At 37.3% G+C, this 22,351-nt stretch overlaps 1 protein-coding gene across 2 annotated transcripts in view; it reads right to left on the bottom strand.

Moving 5' to 3' along the window:
- Nucleotides 1–11,358: 11,358 nt before the first annotated feature.
- Nucleotides 11,359–22,351, bottom strand: part of LOC138307367 (beta-1,3-galactosyltransferase brn-like) — a 28,236-nt gene continuing 17,243 nt past the window's right edge. Inside the window, exons 2-3 of one of the 2 annotated variants that reach the window (XM_069248070.1) lie at nt 14,495–14,607; nt 11,359–13,028 (exon numbers count right to left, since the gene is read on the bottom strand). In XM_069248070.1, coding sequence (XP_069104171.1) covers nt 11,837–13,028; nt 14,495–14,508 — 1,206 coding nt within the window. In that variant the 5' untranslated portion in view covers nt 14,509–14,607 and the 3' untranslated portion in view covers nt 11,359–11,836. Of the gene's footprint in view, nt 13,029–14,494; nt 15,428–22,351 lie in introns of those variants that run through there. The other variant, XM_069248080.1, reaches the window with a different exon arrangement.

Genomic DNA, 22,351 nt, shown 5'->3' with positions numbered 1-22,351 from the left:
CTTTTTTACTTGTTGCTGAAGTGCTAGCTATTCTCATAAAAAATAACAGAAATATCAAGGGCATAAAAGTTTATCAAAAAGACCATAAACTCTCACAGTTTGCAAATGACACATCAATTATTTTAGACGGATCGCAAAACTCATTCAATGAAACTCTAAATGTGTTAGAATTTTTTGGTAAGATTTCTGGCTTGAAAGTCAATAATGACAAAACTAAAGTTATTTGGATTATATAAATTTACGGGGTTAGGTACAAATGTTGTTAGTGGATGCGAAGACATGTATTAAGACAAATGGTTTTATCTCGGAATATTTTGGCATTTCAAGATCTGCAAGGCAGGGCTGTCCAATCGCACCAATTTTGTACATTATTCAAGCAGAACCTTTGGCATGTTCAATTCGCAAAAGCAATAGTATAAACGGCTTAAAACTTCCAGGTCAAATTGAAACAAAAATTAACATGTTTGCTGATGATACGCAATTGTTTCTTAGAGATGAAAAGTCAATTACGGAATCGTTTAAAATTTTAGGACAATATGAAAAAGCATCAGGCTCAAAAGTAAATCTACAAAAAACTACTGGAATATATCTTGGAAGATGGAAAAATAATCTACCTAGATTCACAGCAATCAATTGGAAACGATCGAACATCAAAACACTAGGTATTCACCATGGGCATGAAATAGATAACGACGCAATATGGAGAGACAAAATAAATAAGATTAACAGTTGTATGCACGTTTGGAAAGCGAGAAACCTGTCTATCTTCGGTAAAAATGTTATTATTAATTCACTTATTATATCTAAGATTGGCCATGAATTAGACGCTCGTGGAATACCTGATAAATATTTGAAGGAATTAAACACACTAATTTGGAATTTTTTGTGGAATGGGAAGGATATGGTTCCTAGAAAGGTGATGCGTTCTCCAAAGTGTATTGGAGGCATGGATGTTATGGATGTTAGTTTTTTTCACATTGAGTAAACAAATAAAATTGTTATATAAAATCATTAAAACTCCCATTACTTCATGGAATGCAATTGGTCAGTACTGGCTGCAATCATTAGACAGTAAGTTTGGAAGCAATTTCTTTCTGTGTAAATACTCAGACACTAATTCGCTAAACTTTAGTCATATTTCTGAATTTTACAAAAACTTGTTATCAGCATGGGCCACACTTTTAAGAGTTAATGATGCAAGAAACATACAGGAACTTTTGAATCGGGAATTATTTGGCAATCATATGATTGTCTTTAAGAGAAAACCACTTTTCTTTAACTCCTTTTCAAGCAGTGGAATACATACGATAGGTGATGTATGGGATTCCACACAGAAACAGTTCAAAAGTGATCAAGATATTTATGGGAAACTAAGAGATAAAAGAAACTGCATTTCAGAGTTATCAAGATTGAAGTCTGCAATACCAATGAAATATAAACGAATATTACGCGAGGAAGATATCTTAAATGAGGAAAAATCTAATATTTTTGTGGATTCTGAATTGAATATCATTGATCGAAATAATAAAATAATCGAATATAAAAATTTAACACTCAAATCAGTAAGCATGAAACTTAACGGGAATAATAGACCCGTTGTTGAAATTAAATGGGAGAACCTTTATCAAATACAATTTCAATGGAAAGATATCTAGTTAAATTGTTTTAATATATTAACATGTCTTAAGATTAAAGAATTTCAATGGAAATATATCCACCAACTTTTATATACAGAAAGGAAGATAATGAAATTCGGTAACTCAGACAGAAAATGTCATTTCTGCAAAGTCGAAAACGAATACAACAACATTTATTCTTCAGTTGTGCTTATACAAAACTCATTTTGGATTATATGGATACCATAATGAAAAACGTTGTACCTGAATAAATTTCAGGAACACTAGATAAAGAAGAAATTGTTATTCTTGGTTATCCTGGTAAAAGTAGACTTGCTTTATTAATAAACACTTTTATTTGTATCATGAAGTGGACAATATGGAAATGCAGAAATGACATTAAACACAACAGACTTCCAAACACAGAAATTACAAAATACAATTGAGGAAGTAACTTAAAAATGAGCTCTGGCTTTTTTGCAATTCTAAACAGAAAACAGTAGTAACTATTGATATTGTTTCCCAAATATGTGATAGGATACCCTAGTAATGAATATTTGAATAAGTATGTCACATGTGTAGCCTGCTACATGCACTATGTGCAGTGGACTTTTGTTAGCAGGCTTGCATCTTAAGGAAAATTTTGTAATAAACTTTGTACAATTATGTCATGTGTAGCCTGCTACATGCACTATGTGCAGTGGACTTTTGTTTTTAGCAGGCATGCAAGCTAAAGGAAATTGTGAAATAAAAAAAAAACACATTTCTGTTTGACGTAACTCGTAAACACCTTAAATAAAATATTATATCATATTAGATGATATTATGTCAGATGATTGGCCTGTAACCATATATAACAGGCATGCTTCAGGCAGGGTAATTTTAGAAAATATGTAAATCAAAATTGCCATTGATATGTGATATACAGTATTAAAAATCAAAAGAAACTTATCTCTCCATAGTGATGGTACTTATCTCTCCATAGTGATGGTACTTATCTCTCCATAGTGATGGTACTTATCTCTCCATAGTGATGGTACTTATCTCTCCATAGTGATGGTACTTATCTCTCCATAGTGATGGTACTTATCTCTCCATAGTGATGGTACTTATCTCTCCATAGTGATGGTACTTATCTCTCCATAGTGATGGTACTTATCTCTCCATAGTGATGGTACTTATCTCTCCATAGTGATGGTACTTATCTCTCCATAGTGATGGTACTTATCTCTGATAGTGATGGTACTTATCTCTCCATAGTGATGTACTTATCTCTCCATAGTGATGGTACTATCTCTCCTATGAGTACTATCTCTCCATAGTGATGGTACTTATCTCTCCATAGTGATGGTACTTATCTCTCCATAGTGATGGTACTTATCTCTCCATAGTGATGGTACTTATCTCTCCATAGTGATGGTACTTATCTCTCCATAGTGATGGTACTTATCTCTCCATAGTGATGGTACTTATCTTCCCTCCATAGTGATGGTACTTTCTTCCTAGTGATGGTACTTATCTCTCCATAGTGATGGTACTTATCTCTCCATAGTGATGGTACTTATCTCTCCATAGTGATGGTACTTCCATCTTATCTCTCCATAGTGATGGTACTTATCTCTCCATAGTGATGGTACTTATCTCTCCATAGTGATGGTACTTATCTCTCCATAGTGATGGTACTTATCTCTCCATGGTGATGGTACTTATCTCTCCATAGTGACGGTACTTATCTCTCCGTAGTGATGGTACTTGTCTCTCCATAGTGATGGTACTTATCTCTCCATAGTGATGGATCTTTTATCTCTCCATAGTGATGGTACTTATCTCTCCATAGTGATGGTACTTATCTCTCTAGTATGGTACTTATCTCTCCATAGTGATGGTACTTATCTCTCCATAGTGATGATGGTACTTATCTCTCCATAGTGATGGTACTTATCTCTCCATAGTGATGGTACTTATCTCTCCATAGTGATGGTACTTATCTCTCCATAGTGATGGTACTTATCTCTCCATAGTGATGGTACTTATCTCTCTTCATAGTGATGGTACTTATCTCTCGATAGTGATGGTACTTATCCCTCCATAGTGATGGTACTTATCTCTCCATAGTGATGGTACTTATCTCTCCATAGTGATGGTACTTATCTCTCCATAGTGATGGTACTTATCTCTCCATAGTGATGGTACTTATCTCTCCATAGTGATGGTACTTATCTCTCCATAGTGATGGTACTTATCTCTCCATAGTGATGGTACTTATCTCTCCATAGTGATGGTACTTATCTCTCCATAGTGATGGTACTTATCTCTCCATAGTGATGGTACTTATCTCTCCATAGTGATGGTACTTATCTCTCCATAGTGATGGTACTTATCTCTCCATAGTGATGGTACTTATCTCTCCATAGTGATGGTACTTATCTCTCCATAGTGATGGTACTTATCTCTCCATAGTGATGGTACTTATCTCTCCATAGTGATGGTACTTATCTCTCCATAGTGATGATACTTATCTCTCCATAGTGATGGTACTTATCTCTCCATAGTGATGGTACTTATCTCTCCATAGTGATGGTACTTATCTCTCCATAGTGATGGTACTTATCTCTCCATAGTGATGGTACTTATCTCTCCATAGTGATGGTACTTATCTCTCCATAGTGATGGTACTTATCTCTCCATATAGTGATGGTACTTATCTCTCCATAGTGAATGGTACTTATCTCTCCATAGTGATGGTACTTATCTCTCCATAGTGATGGTACTTATCTCTCCATAGTGATGGTACTTATCTCTCCATAGTGATGGTACTTATCTCTCCATAGTGATGGTACTTATCTCTCCATAGTGATGGTACTTATCTCTCCATAGTGATGGTACTTATCTCTCCATAGTGATGGTACTTATCTCTCCATAGTGATGGTACTTATCTCTCCATAGTGATGGTACTTATCTCTCCATAGTGATGGTACTTATCTCTCCATAGTGATGGTACTTATCTCTCCATAGTGATGGTACTTATCTCTCCATAGTGATGGTACTTATCTCTCCATAGTGATGGTACTTATCTCTCCATAGTGATGGTACTTATCTCTCCATAGTGATGGTACTTATCTCTCCATAGTGATGGTACTTATCTCTATAGTGATGGTACTTATCTCTCATAGTGATGGTACTTATCTCTCCATAGTGATGGTACTTATCTCTCCATAGTGATGGTACTTATCTCTCCATAGTGATGGTACTTATCTCTCCATAGTGATGGTACTTATCTCTCCATAGTGATGGTACTTATCTCTCCATAGTGATGGTACTTATCTCTCCATAGTGATGGTACTTATCTCTCCATAGTGATGGTACTTATCTCTCCATAGTGATGGTACTTATCTCTCCATAGTGATGGTACTTATCTCTCCATAGTGATGGTACTTATCTCTCCATAGTGATGGTACTTATCTCTCCATAGTGATGTACTTACTTGTGATGGTACTTATCTCTCCATAGTGATGGTACTTATCTCTCCATAGTGATGGTACTTATCTCTCCATAGTGATGGTACTTATCTCTCCATAGTGATGGTACTTATCTCTCCATAGTGATGGTACTTATCTCTCCATAGTGATGGTACTTATCTCTCCATAGTGATGGTACTTATCTCTCCATAGTGATGGTACTTATCTCTCCATAGTGATGGTACTTATCTCTCCATAGTGATGGTACTTATCTCTCCATAGTGATGTACTTATCATAGTGATGGTACTTATCTCTCCATAGTGATGGTACTTATCTCTCCATAGTGATGGTACTTATCTCTCCATAGTGATGGTACTTATCTCTCCATAGTGATGGTACTTATCTCTCCATAGTGATGGTACTTATCTCTCCATAGTGATGGTACTTATCTCTCCATAGTGATGGTACTTATCTCTCCATAGTGATGGTACTTATCTCTCCATAGTGATGGTACTTATCTCTCCATAGTGATGGTACTTATCTCTCCATAGTGATGGTACTTATCTCTCCATAGTGATGTGTACATATCTCTCCATAGTGATGGTACTTATCTCTCCATAGTGATGGTACTTATCTCCATAGTGATGGTACTTATCTCTCCATAGTGATGGTACTTATCTCTCCATAGTGATGGTACTTATCTCTCCATAGTGATGGTACTTATCTCTCCATAGTGATGGTACTTATCTCTCCATAGTGATGGTACTTATCTCTCCATAGTGATGGTACTTATCTCTCCATAGTGATGGTACTTATCTCTCCATAGTGATGGTACTTATCTCTCCATAGTGATGGTACTTATCTCTCCATAGTGATGGTACTTATCTCTCCATAGTGATGGTACTTATCTCTCCATAGTGATGGTACTTATCTCTCCATAGTGATGGTACTTATCTCTCCATAGTGATGGTACTTATCTCTCCATAGTGATGGTACTTATCTCTCCATAGTGATGGTACTTATCTCTCCATAGTGATGGTACTTATCTCTCCATAGTGATGGTACTTATCTCTCCCATAGTGATGGTACTTATCTCTCCATAGTGATGGTACTTATCTCTCCATAGTGATGGTACTTATCTCTCCATAGTGATGGTACTTATCTCTCCATAGTGATGGTACTTATCTCTCCATAGTGATGGTACTTATCTCTCCATAGTGATGGTACTTATCTCTCCATAGTGATGGTACTTATCTCTCTCTCCATAGTGATGGTACTTATCTCTCCATAGTGATGGTACTTATCTCTCCATAGTGATGGTACTTATCTCTCCATAGTGATGGTACTTATCTCTCCATAGTGATGGTACTTATCTCTCCATAGTGATGGTACTTATATCTCCATAGTGATGGTACTTATCTCTCCATAGTGATGGTACTTATCTCTCCATAGTGATGGTACTTATCTCTCCATAGTGATGGTACTTATCTCTCCATAGTGATGGTACTTATATCTTATCTCTCCATAGTGATGGTACTTATCTCTCCATAGTGATGTACTTATCTCTCCATATGTGATGGTACTTATCTCTCCATAGTGATGGTACTTATCTCTCCATAGTGATGGTACTTATCTCTCCATAGTGATGGTACTTATCTCTCCATAGTGATGGTACTTATCTCTCATAGTGATGGTACTTATCTCTCCATAGTGATGGTACTTATCTCTCCATAGTGATGGTACTTATCTCTCCATAGTGATGGTACTTATCTCTCCATAGTGATGGTACTTATCTCTCCATAGTGATGGTACTTATCTCTCCATAGTGATGGTACTTATCTCTCCATAGTGATGGTACTTATCTCTCCATAGTGATGGTACTTATCTCTCCATAGTGATGGTACTTATCTGTCCGTAGTGATGGTACTTATCTCTCCATAGTGATGTACTTATCATAGTGATGGTACTTATCTCTCCATAGTGATGGTACTTATCTCTCCATAGTGATGGTACTTATCTCTCCATAGTGATGGTACTTATCTCTCCATAGTGATGGTACTTATCTCTCCATAGTGATGGTACTTATCTCTCCATAGTGATGGTACTTATCTCTCCATAGTGATGGTACTTATCTCCATAGTGATGGTACTTATCTCTCATAGTGATGGTACTTATCTCTCCATAGTGATGGTACTTATCTCTCCATAGTGATGGTACTTATCTCTCCATAGTGATGGTAACTTATCTCTCCATAGTGATGGTACTTATCTCTCCATAGTGATGGTACTTATCTCTCCATAGTGATGGTACTTATCTCTCCATAGTGATGGTACTTATCTCTCCATAGTGATGGTACTTATCTCTCCATAGTGATGGTACTTATCTCTCCATAGTACACACTTATCTCTCCATAGTGATGGTACTTATCTCTCCATAGTGATGGTACTTATCTCTCCATAGTGATGGTACTTATCTCTCCATAGTGATGGTACTTATCTCTCCATAGTGATGGTACTTATCTCTCCATAGTGATGGTACTTATCTCTCCATAGTGATGGTACTTATCTCTCCATAGTGATGGTACTTATCTCTCCATAGTGATGGTACTTATCTCTCCATAGTGATGGTACTTATCTCTCCATAGTGATGGTACTTATCTCTCCATAGTGATGGTACTTATCTCTCCATAGTGATGGTACTTATCTCTCCATAGTGATGGTACTTATCTCTCCATAGTGATGGTACTTATCTCTCCATAGTGATGGTACTTATCTCTCCATAGTGATGGTACTTATCTCTCCATAGTGATGGTACTTATAGTGATGGTACTTACCTCTCCATAGTGATGGTACTTTTCTCTCCATATTAATGGTACTTATCTCTCCGTAGTGATGGTACTTAAGCCTTACTCTCAATATCTTTTGGGGTCTTTGAAAAAGAATGTCCGTCCGTTTTTTGTCTACGAGTCTACGACTTCATAACCCCAAAAGATATTGAGAATAATGTATTCAGATAACTCAATCGGGTACTTCTTAGGCATAATTTTTTTAATGATCTTTCTTACTTTTACGATAAAACACTTGTTAAGGTATTATTATAAAATGTTGTCTGACGGTTGTCTTGGCTATTTCGAGTTTATGAAGTCACTGACAAAAAGCGGAAAGACATTCTTCACAGACGGTTCAGAGACGTCTATGAAAAAAGATTACCCGTTGTTTTTGTCAATGACTTCATTACCCAAAAAGATTAATTTAATTAGAATTAAATTTGTGACGTATTATTTAGGCACACAAGGAGTCACTGTTGCCGACGTCCCCGCTCTGCACCACGCAGGGGACTTTCACAACAGAGAAGACGTCGCTGTGATATATTTCGATTGAAAGGACGAAATCCAAAGATGCAGAATAATTTTATAAATATAAATTTATTAAATATAACTGTTCCTAGAAGTCGGAAGGCGATTCCCAGAGTATCCGAAAATCGACCCGTTCCGTCCGAGCTCTAGCCCCAAACTGATTACAAAGTATAACACGTAAGATAACATTAGGAATTGACACAAAAGATTGACAAATGACATTCACTGCTCGTCTCAGTGGTCAGTGGTCTTAATGTTGTATTCTTCTGAGGTTTCAGTCCCGTTGAAGTCTCGTTTCGACGTAAATCAAAGAATTTGTGAGATTATCAATATCTGTAGCAAGTTGCCAGTTGAAAATTTTGGCAAAAAATTACATTTGTATATTTAGTAGATTTTTTTTAACCCCTTTGGCGGCCATTTTGAAATTGTGTCTTTTTTCGCTTTGAGTAAAGCCACAGTTTTACCATTTTTTACTGAAATTATTTTTACTTAAAGCATTACTGCGCCAGCATTTTTAGCTGTATCGAACCAATTTTTGCTGTAAATCTTTACTAGGTTCGTGGTAACTAAAAAATTGAGCATTAATGTGTGAAATAATACACTTTTGTCACTCTATTTTTACATTTAACGGTAATTTTAGCACTTTTATCTTTTAAGTCTAAAATAATGAAAAATAACAAATATTCAAATAGGGCAAAAAGTAAGCATATGGACCCCCTATTTTTCTTCCTGGTTTGGAAACAACAACCGTTTTCCGATTGATATGCAAACTATTAACAAAAGATTAATACCAGAACTGTTTCTATAAAGGTTTACATTCGGCAAAAATGGTCCATTTTGTAGCTCAAAATTAAGGGGTAGGGGTAGCATATGTTGTTATTCTGAGGAAAAATATAAGTCTAATTAATCAAAACTGGTATATTTTTAAAGAAGACTACTGGGAAATAAATTCTACAAACATCCATACATATCAAACACCTCATTAGGAAATTATGGCTTTAATATCTGGTGTATATGGTCAAAACGGCAAAATTCCCATAAAATCCAATATTTTGTCAACTAGGTATCTTTGAGTGACAATAGCTCAAAAACGAGCACACGGACATATGATTTTTCTTCAGTTTTCTTTTTTGGTATGAACTCCTGTTTCCAAAACTCTATATGAGAAAAAAAGAAAATTTTGACTTTTCAGAGGAGTACATCCTTAAGCTTGTAAGTGGACTAATTAGTGTCTCCATTGTCCTGGGGATACGTGTCATATCTGGTTTGACCAGTGCCCTTAATATAGTTGTACTAGTAGATTAACACCACACGGTAAATAGATATAATTACTACAGAGCTGACAACGATAAATCAAAGACTTACGAATAACAATATAAAAAGTAAATGAATTGATTATATAATATTTCAGTACAATATTATTACACAATATTAAAATATTTTTAGCGAAAGTTTGTAATCAAAAGTCTCGAATAATGTAATAATCGAATGTACATAAATGTTTTAATAAGCAGCTTTTCCCTATGAAAGGACATCCAAACTGTTCATAATCTGTCGCCAAACGAACGCTCGTTTTTGGTGCGGATGATTAGTTTAAACAGTATTTTTTTCATATAATGATACATATAATACAGTACATAAACACATTTCGGAATCGGAAAACAAGCTTAAAGCTTATATAAATTCCTTTCCCTGAAATATCGAGCTAGATGAAACTTCGGCACTGTAAACACCTTTTACAAGATACGTATAAAGAAAGTTTAACGCAGAAAAATATTAAATATAGAAAAATACGTGTACATAGAAACATGTGGTGAATACAAGATAAATACATACAATGAACATACATGTGGTGATTACAATATAAGAAAATGGATTTATAGTTCTATTAAAATTTGGTATAAAGTGTTATTAATAAACAGCCAGTATTAACAACGCTAATGAAATTACACTTCAACAAAATCGTGATCCATTCATAATAAATAGAAATCATTGAGAAACTGCATAATTTTACATCACTGTCAGTTCCTCATACATCTTTTAATATTTAATAAAATAAAAAAAAAGGATTTGTCTGCAAAGAATTAAGTATCCCAAACAATCTTGATGTTCCTAAAATTGTAATTTTGATAGACCACAATGTTTTCCAAAATGAGAATACAGATAAGTAGTCGTTTACATGTGACCAGATGGCGTACAAGAATCTGACGTAGCATACAACAATAAATATTACAGTGCACAGAAATATGTGTTGTGCCTTTGAATGATTTTCACGACTTAATTCATCATATCTTATGGTTTTAAATAGATTACTGAAAAAATGACATGCCAAAAGTTCGGCACAGTTATAGCACATATAACTTTAATATGTATTAACGTGTATTAGAAGAAAGCAGATTATGGGTTTATAGAAATTTATTCAAAACACAAAAACGGTATGTCACATACATTTACAAATGGTGATGTAAAGTTATTTATTTGTTTGCATAATGTTCAATACCGAATGCAGAATTATTAAAGTGAAAATCTAACCGTAACATTGATGAATTGCCCATCTGGGGTATTCCATTCACACCAACTCTAGCCCCCCTTCGGAGAGCGTAGGCTGATACGGAGTTATAGTCTGTGTCAGCATTGTTCACAGTATCAAATCACATTGATAGTTCTGCTGATATTACCAACGCATAATTGTCTCATACACTGTCTCATTGATATAACCAATGTCTAATTGTCACATACGCCGTCTCTTTCACATACACTGTCTCATTTATATGACAACACGTCTCATCATTTCTACATGATATGTCCAATGTCTAATTGTCACAAACACAGTCTCTTAGATATAACCAATGTCTAATTGTCACATACGCCGTCTCTTTGATATGTCCAATGTCTAATTGTCACAAACACAGTATATAACCACTAATTGTCACATACACTGTCTCATTGATATTACCAATGTCTAATTGTCACATACACTGTCTCATTGATATTACCAATGTCTAATTGTCACATACACTGTCTCATTGATATTACCAATGTCTAATTGTCACATACACTGTCTCATTGATATAACCAATGTTTTATTGTCACATACACCGTCTCAATGATATAACCAATGTCTTATTGTCGCATACACCGTCTCATTAATATTAACAATATCTAATTGTCATAAACACCGTCTCTTAGATATAATCAATGTCTTATAGTCGCATACACCGTCTCATTGATATTACTAATGTCTAATTGTCACAAACACAGTCTCTTAGATATTACCAATGTCTAATTGTCACATACACCGTCCCAATGTCTTATTGTCACATACACCGCCCCATTGTCTAATTGTCACATACACCGTCCCATTGTCTAATTGCACATTGCTTGTGAGGAGGGAATGAAAGGTTAGTTATGTAAATGTTTGAAGGGTTCGCCATGTCTTTTTAAGGAGAGAAGGATTATACGAATGAGATGCTATCATAGAGGTTTTGAAGACACTGCTACTGACAGCGACACGTCGGACATGAACTGCATCGATATGAACGGGGCTGACATGCAGTTTATAGGCCAAAATGCCAAGGTAACAATCGTCAAAAATAAACTTTTTGGTGTATTGAGCGGCAAATTGTAAATCAATGACATAGTCCATTGTCATTACCATGAACCCCGCCGATGGCATTGTAGGATAGACATCATAAGGGTAGTCTTTGTTCGACACATACCATTTAGACTTGATATCTCTGTATGGTCTGTGGTTTGTTATAAATCCTCCAAAATATTTAGATAAGTTTACTTTGTTTTTTAAGAAATGTACCAATCGTTCGGTAGATACCAACATGTCGTCGTCAACAAAAACCACAAACTTAGAACGGTTACAGTGTTTGGCGGTCCAATGAATCGCCCCGGTCGTCTTCAACGTGTTATTGAAGTAGTCGTCTTGGAACGACATTAGGAGCATATCCTTATATAAATCATATTCACTTTTCATGGCTGACAGGTACATTTCACTTTTGTCGGTACCAAGAAGAAACATCCTGATAAAATCATGCTTTTTCATCAAGTCTTTATTTGCCCAAGTCTCTCTAATTGCCATCCGACTTTCATAATTCTTTGTTGCAGATTTGATCAAAAAAATAAACAACGACGAACGTTGCGTACAAACGTGGTGATAAGTAAACTGATAGGGATAGGGAAATATTGGTCTGTACTCTACATATAACCCTGATCTCAGTTTTCTCACAACCTCAACTGTATCTATGTCCAGCGGGTATGGTAATTCCGTCCAGGTATTTTGCTCTGTACGTGAATCATTTACATCAGATCCATTTGATGACTTATGCAACGATTCGTCAGGAATCGTTTTATACGCAGTGGTTATTCGTTTTGTAACATTAAAAACTTCCAGGCTGTGACAAAAAGATCGGTTCTGTGCATTTTTTAAGTTTGACAGGACAGGTCGCCTCCAATGAAGAATTCCAACGTTCAAGAACAATATCGAAGAAGCTAGCAATGCTATAAAAATACCAAATAGTTTAATCCTTTTATGAAGCATCTTTGTGTGCATTAGTTTCATGGGTAAAGCTGCTACAATACCAGTAACCCTAGAAATCAAAACAAAAATCAATTAATCAATGTGTGTCAAATTAGTTTGTCTTCGCGCTTACTCTCCTTCAGAATGGCCATAGGTCAGTTCAATGAATCACAATGTGTATAATATGTGATCTCTCGTTGGTCTGATAGACTGAGATAGACAGTGCCTCAAACTGGCAAAAAGAATAAGTGTCAGGAAATTTGAATAAGACATTTCGAAAGTGATTTCAGTTTCCTTCGCGACACTAGATATTATAAGACTCTTTCATATGTGGATTTGAAGGATAGGGATATTCTACCCGAGGGTCACAAAATGTAGTAAAACCCGAGGCTTGCCGAGGGTTTTGCAACATTTTGTGATCCCGAGGGTAGAATATCACTATCCTTCATATCCACTTATGAAAGAGTATTTTTTTCATACCTCAACGTTTTATTGCAATTTTACAACTATAATATCCCGCCATTTTGAAATAAATTCGAAGAAATCCACGACTGAAAGTCAATTTTTCATACATGAAAAAATACGTGATATTTTCAACAAAAATTTCGTTGTGTGCATCTTTTATAGTAAAACTAGTCAAGTTTGTGAAAAAAAAATGTTCAAATTTTAGCTAGGAAATAGAAATCTTGTTGACGCAGTGACGTCACAAGGCATTATTACATGGGTAGCCATGCAGTACAGTCTAAGGCGGCATGAGTGTATTGCCCTAGACCAGCCAGTATTACACCCATAGGCATGAAAGAAATATATATATATATCAATGCCAAACCATTGCAGCACTTAATATACAGATCAAGGCCAAACCATTGCAGCACTAAATATACATCTCTAGGCGAAACCATCGGTAACACTAAATATACAGATTAAGGCCAAATCATCGTTGACAGTCAATATACATACCTAGGACGGACCATCGTTGACACTCAATATACATACCTAGGACGGACCATCGTTGACACTCAATATACATACCTAGGACGGACCATCGTTGACACTCAATATACAGGTCAAGGCCAAACCATCGTTGACACTCAATATACATACCTAGGACGGACCATCGTTGACACTCAATATACATACCTAGGACGGACCATCGTTGACACTCAATATACATACCTAAGACGGACCATTGTTGACACTCAATATTCATACCTAGGACGGACCATCGTTGACACTCAACATACATACCTAAGACGGACCATCGTTGACACTCAATATACAGGTCAAGGCCAAACCATCGTTGACACTCAATATACAGGTCAAGGGCGAACCAACGTTGACACTCAATATACATACCTAGGACTGACCATCGTTGACACTCAATATACATACCTAGGACGGACCATCGTTGACACTCAATATACATACCTAGGACGGACCATCGTTGACACTCAATATACAGGTCAAGGCCAAACCATCGTTGACACTCAATATACATACCTAGGACGGACCATCGTTGACACTCAATATACATACCTAGGACGGACCATCGTTGACACTCAACTTAATGTCTATCATAAAGCATGTGCCGGATACAAGGGCGATCGAGTTGCCAAATGCGGCCCATAAGCATGTTCTTACAGATGAACCTGGTACGAATAAATAAGTAGCAGTTTGACCAATATTTCCCTACCAGCATTAATTTAACAATATCATCATTTGTTATATGACTGTGAGTTTTGCCGTTTTCTTATTGGTCTACACCGCTCAGACAGGTCTTGACAAAATGCAATGTCAACCTGAGAACGATGAACACCTGTTCAGAGGTTGACAACATTGCTAATCCGGTAACCTGGCTTTAAGTAGACACAGGGAATTCCCTGTCTCTTCCACATTTTTGACCAATCAAATTAGAGCATTCCTGATCATCGGGTAAAAGCCAAATCCAACATGGCAGGCAACAGTGAGGTAGGATTAGGAAAGATGTTAGCCTTAGCACATTTTAAAGGGACATGAACCTTAAATAAGTTGTTCTGTATTCTTAGATATTGTTTTTAGATGTTTATTGAATATTTTATTACAATGATTGGTTATCTAAAACGACAGGAAAACGTGAGGAATATTTACCTCAAAAATGATAAAAATAGACCGTCATATTCTATTTTTAGAAGTAAAACGAAAGCTGGCCGAAAGCGAGGTTATAATGAACAACAAACTTGCTGACATGACAAGGAATATTTGTTTTCCACATTTTAAGATTGTTTTCTAATTTACGATGGTTGACAAATGAAGTTTAAGCCATATTTGTTAAAAAAAAAACAAGTTGTATTTAGCGTAAGAATTATAAGTCAAAAGTCAAACGAGACTTTTCATTCGACAGGGCACCGCGAAGTGAGGTTCCTGACTTATTGCAATTATGTACATCACGCAAGTATAAAGTGGGGAGTTGCTCCCGTCTCTTGCATTTCAGCGATCTCACGTCTCTTGCATTTCAGCGATCCATTTTGTTTACATTTGTGCAGTGCATTGTGGGAGGTCACTAAAGTTCAACACTACTATATACTATCGTTACAAAATTCATCCGGGCCGGTTCAAAATACAGAAAGATGGAATTTCCATTATAATCATTTTATTTGACACATTTGCACAATAACTGATATTTATTACTTAGTAAGGTATCTGACACGTCTTAAATATGTATTTTACTCAAATTTACATGGTTTATTTAGGTTCGTGTCCCTTTAAATGTAGCTATATGTTCGAATTACTCATTGCGCTGTCTTTGTTTCAAAATTGTTCCAAGTAGCAAAACTTGTATCATTGTATTGTTTCATATAACAAAACAATTATTGACTTTTTGTAGGTTGATACGAGGAATTGTTAAACCTGAGAAAGGTGATATTCCCCGAGGCTGAATATTTATCATGGCTATGATATATGGCTATACCGTCACGAAATCTTGTAGCAAAAGAATCCGTAACGAAATGTACATTATAACACGGACTTGAATTTATTAATGTCCACGCTACAATTACAACCTGACCGTTGTATTACAAAATGACAAGTGTGGTGTATTTGCCACAGTAAATCACCGGACATCAATAACACAGCACCCTTAGACTTTTCGCAGACGATAGTATCATTTACAAGACCATACACAAACAAGAAGACACACAGAAACTACAACACGACCTTGACAATGCAGGACAATGGGAACACGACTGGCTAATGCAATTTCACCCCGACAAGTGCAACGTCATCTCCACTACCACCAAACGCAACAAAATCCACCACAACTACACTCTCCATAACCACTCACTTGAACACGTCAAACACAGTAAATACTTAGGCCTCACACTGCAAAACAACCTCCAATGGGACAAACACATAAACAACATCACCGCAAATGCAAACAGAACACTAGGTTTCCTAAAACGAAACCTCACAATCAATTCACCACACATTAAAGAACACGCATATAAAGCACTTGTTAGACCCAAACTTGAGTACTGCTCCTCTATCTGGGACCCACACAATACTGGCCAAATACAACAAATAGAAAAAACTCAACGCAGAGCAGCAAGATATGTACAAAACAGGTATCATAACACTTCTTCAGTCTCAGACATGTTATACACACTCCAATGGCCAACACTACAAACACGCCGTCTACAATCACGACTCATCCTCCTATACAAAATCACACACCATCTCGTTGCCATCAACCCAGAACAATACCTAACACCTGTAGACACCCGCACTAGACACACACATCCCTATGCATACAGACACATCGCCGCCACAAAGGATACATTTAAGTACTCCTTTTTCCCACACACCATCACATACTGGAATCTCCTCCCTGTGGCAACAGTACAAAACACTACACTGGAGGGCTTCAAGGCAAACATAAACAACGTAGCCCTTGAAGCCCCCACTCACAAATAAACACCTCATTTTTTATCATGATTTTAACCTATCTACTTTTATCTATTCCAGCACAAAAAAAAAAAAAAAAAAAAAAAAAAAAAGCACTGTATATAACCCCTTCCCCCACGCCACTGAGCCAATCACTCACCTAAAATCGCCACTATTGACGGCTGGTGACTCACCAAAGAAGAAGAAGAAGCATGGCCGTCATGATAGAACTACTTTTATTGAGTCTTAGTATCATTGCGCAGGGCGCGTATAATAGGGGTCCGGATGGGACTATTTCCGGAATGTATGATATTACAATTAGTTAGTAAATACACTGCATCTCCTCCCTCCTAATTATGTAACTATAAGAACAATTATCTTAAGAGTATTGTTCATAAGACTACATAGCAATAGCACCTAATGTATCAATTTTGATATATCTACTAAACCATGTCTCTGTTTAAATTGTCCTTCACAACTAAATAAACCTCTGAAGTTCTATATATACTTGTTTTCATCTGATGACAAGCTTAACAACTGTTCAGAACAAAACATCTATCTGATGTCTATAAAAATACCAAATTAACAATTGTAACCAATTAGAACCTACGTGGTTCTTATGAGACACACGGGGATTAATATGCCCCTTTTCACAGTGTGTTCATATAGGTATTGGATTTCGTTTTTATGTTAACCATGCTTGTATGGAGCAATTCCTCTAAGAATATATTCTATGGGGCGCGTTAGCGCCCCATATTGAATATATTCTTAGAGGAATTGCTACATACAAGCATGGTTAACATAAAAACGAAATCCAATCCCTATATTTACACTCACACGACTTTTTATTTATATTTTATGCAATAAAATCGTCATTTGAAAGTGACGTAATTATTCAATAAAAGTCGGTCAAAAGTGGGAGGAGCTTACTCAATTGAACAGCGAATGATGACGCTTCACGTAAGGTAGAATTATTCATCCGCGACGACAAAAAAGTTCAATATTTTAGTGTAAAATAAACATGACAAACAAGGTAAATTTCAGAGATAATTTTATTTAATCAGATCAGAACTTTAAATATATATTCAATTTTGCTAAAAGTTAATATATAGCGTAATAACATAAAGAATTTGTACACGGCCACATGTGTGAACTCGGTGACCGTTATTGTGCAGCGAGGCGAAGCTGACGCACGCTTACACACTTTAGTTTGCCGAAGTTGTGAAAACACCGATTTTCAAGTAGCTCAATGTGTTTGAGATGTCGTCTGACTTGACGATATTACATCCTTGGGAGCCATGTGATTATATAATCTATGCTTAGATCCATATCGCCATCGATAGATGAAACAAATTCACTTGTGTTCGATGGATACAATGTATTTGTGGTGACGCGGAACTGTCAACACGTGGATTATTAGCGGTGCATGTTTTATAATACACATGATTAAATACTCAAAGAACAAAGACAAGAGGATATGTTTATAACTGACCTCTATCAGAGGGTCTCATTCCCGTCCACCCCAAAGGCTCGATCGTAGGACGAACATAGGCACAGAGGTAATGTTTACATTTGACACCCATCATTTTTAACAAAAATGAAAGCACTTCGCCCCGGTCGGGATATTTTTCCGTTTCTTTATACAATTGTTAATTTAAAAATTGTTTGAATCATATATAAATATAAAACATGTATATATTGTTTACATTTTTCCAAAATTCTATGAAAAACAACAATATACACGTAATGTTTCGTCAAAATGTAAACAAAGCCATGTGTTTCATTTAAAAAAAAGTAGTCCTTTTACGTTGCACAGAACATTTCCTTACGCAAGTTCAAAGTTCAATGTTACCATGCAGTTATGGTAAACAAAATCGGCTAGTATTAGCGTATAGTGACCAAGCCTAGCAAGTGTAAATATATCAAAATAACTATAACTCATTTCACATAACGCTTATGTCGTAACATAGTCTCTGAGTTACTTCGGAGGATTGATGTTACGACGAGGTCTTTGGGACATCATTGGCGTACTCACAGGTGTCGGGCACGACTCAATGACTGGGGATGGTGAACTTATGTTACTCGACGACTCTAGACGTACCTCATATGGAACTGGTACCTTGTCATGGATTGGTCCCAATGCGTTACTAACTGCATTCTCCACGATAACTGCTGAAGATTTGAGCTGATTATCTCCCCTAAGAGGAATATAAGATTCGGCTGGTTGCTCGACATTAGCGTCCCTGATTTGGTCAACATGTTTCCTCCAAAATACACCTGGAGCAATTTCAACTTTGTACGATACTAGTCCTGTCTTCTCCGCGATATTCCCGTAGACCCATTTTCGTGAACCGCAATAATCACGTATCGGTACTTGGTCTCCCACAGCGAATGATCTACAAAGGACCTGTCTTTGCGACTCCTGTTTCCAGCGTCGTTCGTGTACTCTGCGTCGTAGATCAGGTTTGATCAGATCTAGCCTTGAGGGCAAGTTTCTCCCCATGAAGAGTTTAGCTGGACTCTCATTGGTTGTGGCATGCTTACTGTCTCGGTATGCCAACAGAAAATTTGCAAGCTTTTTCTGAATAGTACCAGAGTCTTTCTTGCTTGCCTTCATTGCACTCTTGAAAGATTGAACGAAGCGTTCCGCAAGACCATTGGTACTTGGGTGGTAGGGGGCCGATGTTGTGTGCTTGATTCCGTTTGACTTCATGAAATTTGCGAAATGGTCAGACGTGAATTGAGGGCCATTATCGCTCACTACCTGAGCTGGAACTCCATTTCTGCAGAATATTTCGCGCATTACTTCTACGGTCTTCTCTGCTGTAGTTGTTTTCATTTCAACAACCTCATGCCACTTTGAATGAGCATCTACTGCTACAAAGTACATCCTATCTAGGAAAGGGCCTGCAAAGTCCACATGTATTCGTTGCCAGGGAATGGATGGCCAACACAAGACTTACAGATGTTTTCAATATCGCTGTCAATACCTGGCCACCATACGTAGCTTCTGACTAGACCTTTCACTTTTACTACACCGATATGTCCATCATGTAATTCTTTCAACACTCTTTTTCTGAGCGAGTTGGGAACAATAACAAGTATTCCCCAAAACAGACAGTTCTGATGGATGGTTATCTCTGCATGTTTGTTGTAGAAAGACTTTTGTCTTCTCCTTCTGTCCATCCTTGCTGTACTGCTGTGTACATTTTTGACAAAGTTGTATCTCTCATAGTTTCCCGCGCAATTTCCTTGCTTGAAACTGGTAGAATGTCCATATGAGACACCAGAAAGGTTTCTACTGTGTCTCCTTCTGTTTCCCGCTTGGTGTCCAGAGGCAGTCTTGACAAACAATCCGCGTTAGCGTGTCTTACAGTACTTTTATACTTAATCTCATATTGGAATCCTGCCAAGAATATAGCATAGCGTTGAAGTCTCGCAGCTGTTGTGATTGGTATATCCTTTTCCGGATGAAATATAGATGTCAGCGGCTAATGATCTGTCAATAATATGAATGAGCGTCCATATATGTATTGGCAGAATTTCTTCACTCCCCACACTATTCCGAGAGCCTCTTTATCTACCTGGGCGTAATTACGCTTGGATTTCGAGAGTGAACGTGACGCAAAGGCTATGGGCCTTTCAGATCCATCTTCCATCACGTGCGAAAGAACCGCTCCTAACCCATATGGGGAGGCATCGGTTGCTAGTTGTACCCTTTTCGAAGGGTCAAAATGTGTTAAGACTTGGTCTGATGGTAATGCTTCCTTGATACGTCGAAACGCATCATCACACTGCTCGGTCCAAGCCCACTTCCGGTCAGCTTCTAGTAGTTTGTTCAGAGGGTATACTATGGATGATCGGTTCTGTATGAACTTGGCTAGTAGTTTACTAGTCCTAGAAATGACTTCAATTGACTAACATTTTCTGGACAAGGAGCCTTAACCACAGCTTCTATCTTGCTCTGTGTCTAGTGTAGACCATCCTTGTCAATCCTATGGCCACAAAACTCAATGGAGTCTTTGAAGAACTCGCCTTTCTGTTTGTTTACTCTTAAGCCGTATCTGTCCAAGCGCTGAAGAACAGTCTCCAATTTTTCCATGTGTTCTTCATCCGTTGCCCCCGTGACAATCATGTCATCTAGGATACATTGTACTCGAGGCACACCTTGTAGGACCTGGTCGATCGATCTCTGCCAGATTGCTGGAGCAGATGCTATACCAAACACTAGCCTATTATACTGGAATAAGCCCCGAAGCGTATTGATGGTCAAATATGCTCGATCTTCTTCGCGCACTGCCATTTGCAGGTATGCATTTTTTAGGTCTATTTTGGTGAAATTTCGGCCTCCTGCTAGAGTAGCAAAGATTTCTTCTATTTTGGGAAGCGGATACTGGTCTACATCAAGGACTGGATTTATGGTCACTTTAAAGTCACCGCAGATACGAATACTACCGTCACGCCTTGGAATAGGTACTATGAGAGTGGCCCACTCAGAATTGTCCACCTTAGACAAAATACCGGTTTCGACTAATCTGTCTATTTCTGCATCAACCTTCTCCTTCATGGCAAAAGGAACTGTACGTGATTTACAGAATTTTGGATTTGATCCTTCCTTGACCTTAATTCGTGCTGTAATGTCCTTGAGAGTTCCTAACTCATCTCTGAAGACTTCTGGATATTTCTGGGTCAGTTGTGCTGTACTGAGACTTGGTTTCGAACCTCCTGAAACTGTAACGGCCTTTACCTCATGCCAATTAAGTTTAATTTCACGGAGCCAGTTTCTGCCAAACAATGGACCTCCATGCTTCACCACGAGCAAATCTAAGAGCTTCCGTTAATTGTTAAGCTCTACCTGTACACTGAACACTCCTAGAGGACTCAATTTCCCCCTGAATATGTTTTCAGAGTTACTGAAGTTTCTCTGAGATCTCTTTTCCTCTTTGAGAAATGTTTGTTGAAGGTAGCCTCACTGATAATAGACACTGCTGATCCTGTGTCGAGCTCCATGCTTAACTCCATACTGTCTTATTTGGGGTGTAACCAAATAACATCCGCGTTTCCCGACTTACTCGGTATGTTTTAAATCTCAAGTGAGCTGATCATTTCCGACTCTGATTCACTTTCATATTGGATTTTGGATTTATGAGATGGAGCTCCCTTGTTCCGTGGCTTTCCCGACAAGCATGCCTTCTTTATATGGCCTTTTTTCCACACTTATAACAAATGGTATCTTTGAAATGGGAATACTGGGGTTTGTGTGTCCCTGTACACCTATAACAACCCTTAATCCTCTCAAATTTCTTGGTAAATGGGGTTTTCTTAGGAACTGGTTGTTTCTCTTTCCGTATTTTGTTTACAGGTGCCTTTACATGTTGCCTCTGCAGTTCTACAGCATCCTTAGTTGCTGTTTCGATAGCTATCGCGACCTCTAACGCCTTCTGATATGTCAAATCAGGTTCCGTCAATAGTTTC

Source organism: Argopecten irradians, chromosome 1 (assembly GCF_041381155.1).
Source record: "Argopecten irradians isolate NY chromosome 1, Ai_NY, whole genome shotgun sequence".
Classification (NCBI taxonomy): Eukaryota; Metazoa; Mollusca; class Bivalvia; order Pectinida; family Pectinidae; genus Argopecten; species Argopecten irradians.
Note: the sequence above shows the minus strand (reverse complement) of the source record. Positions and strands in the feature narration are given on the sequence as shown.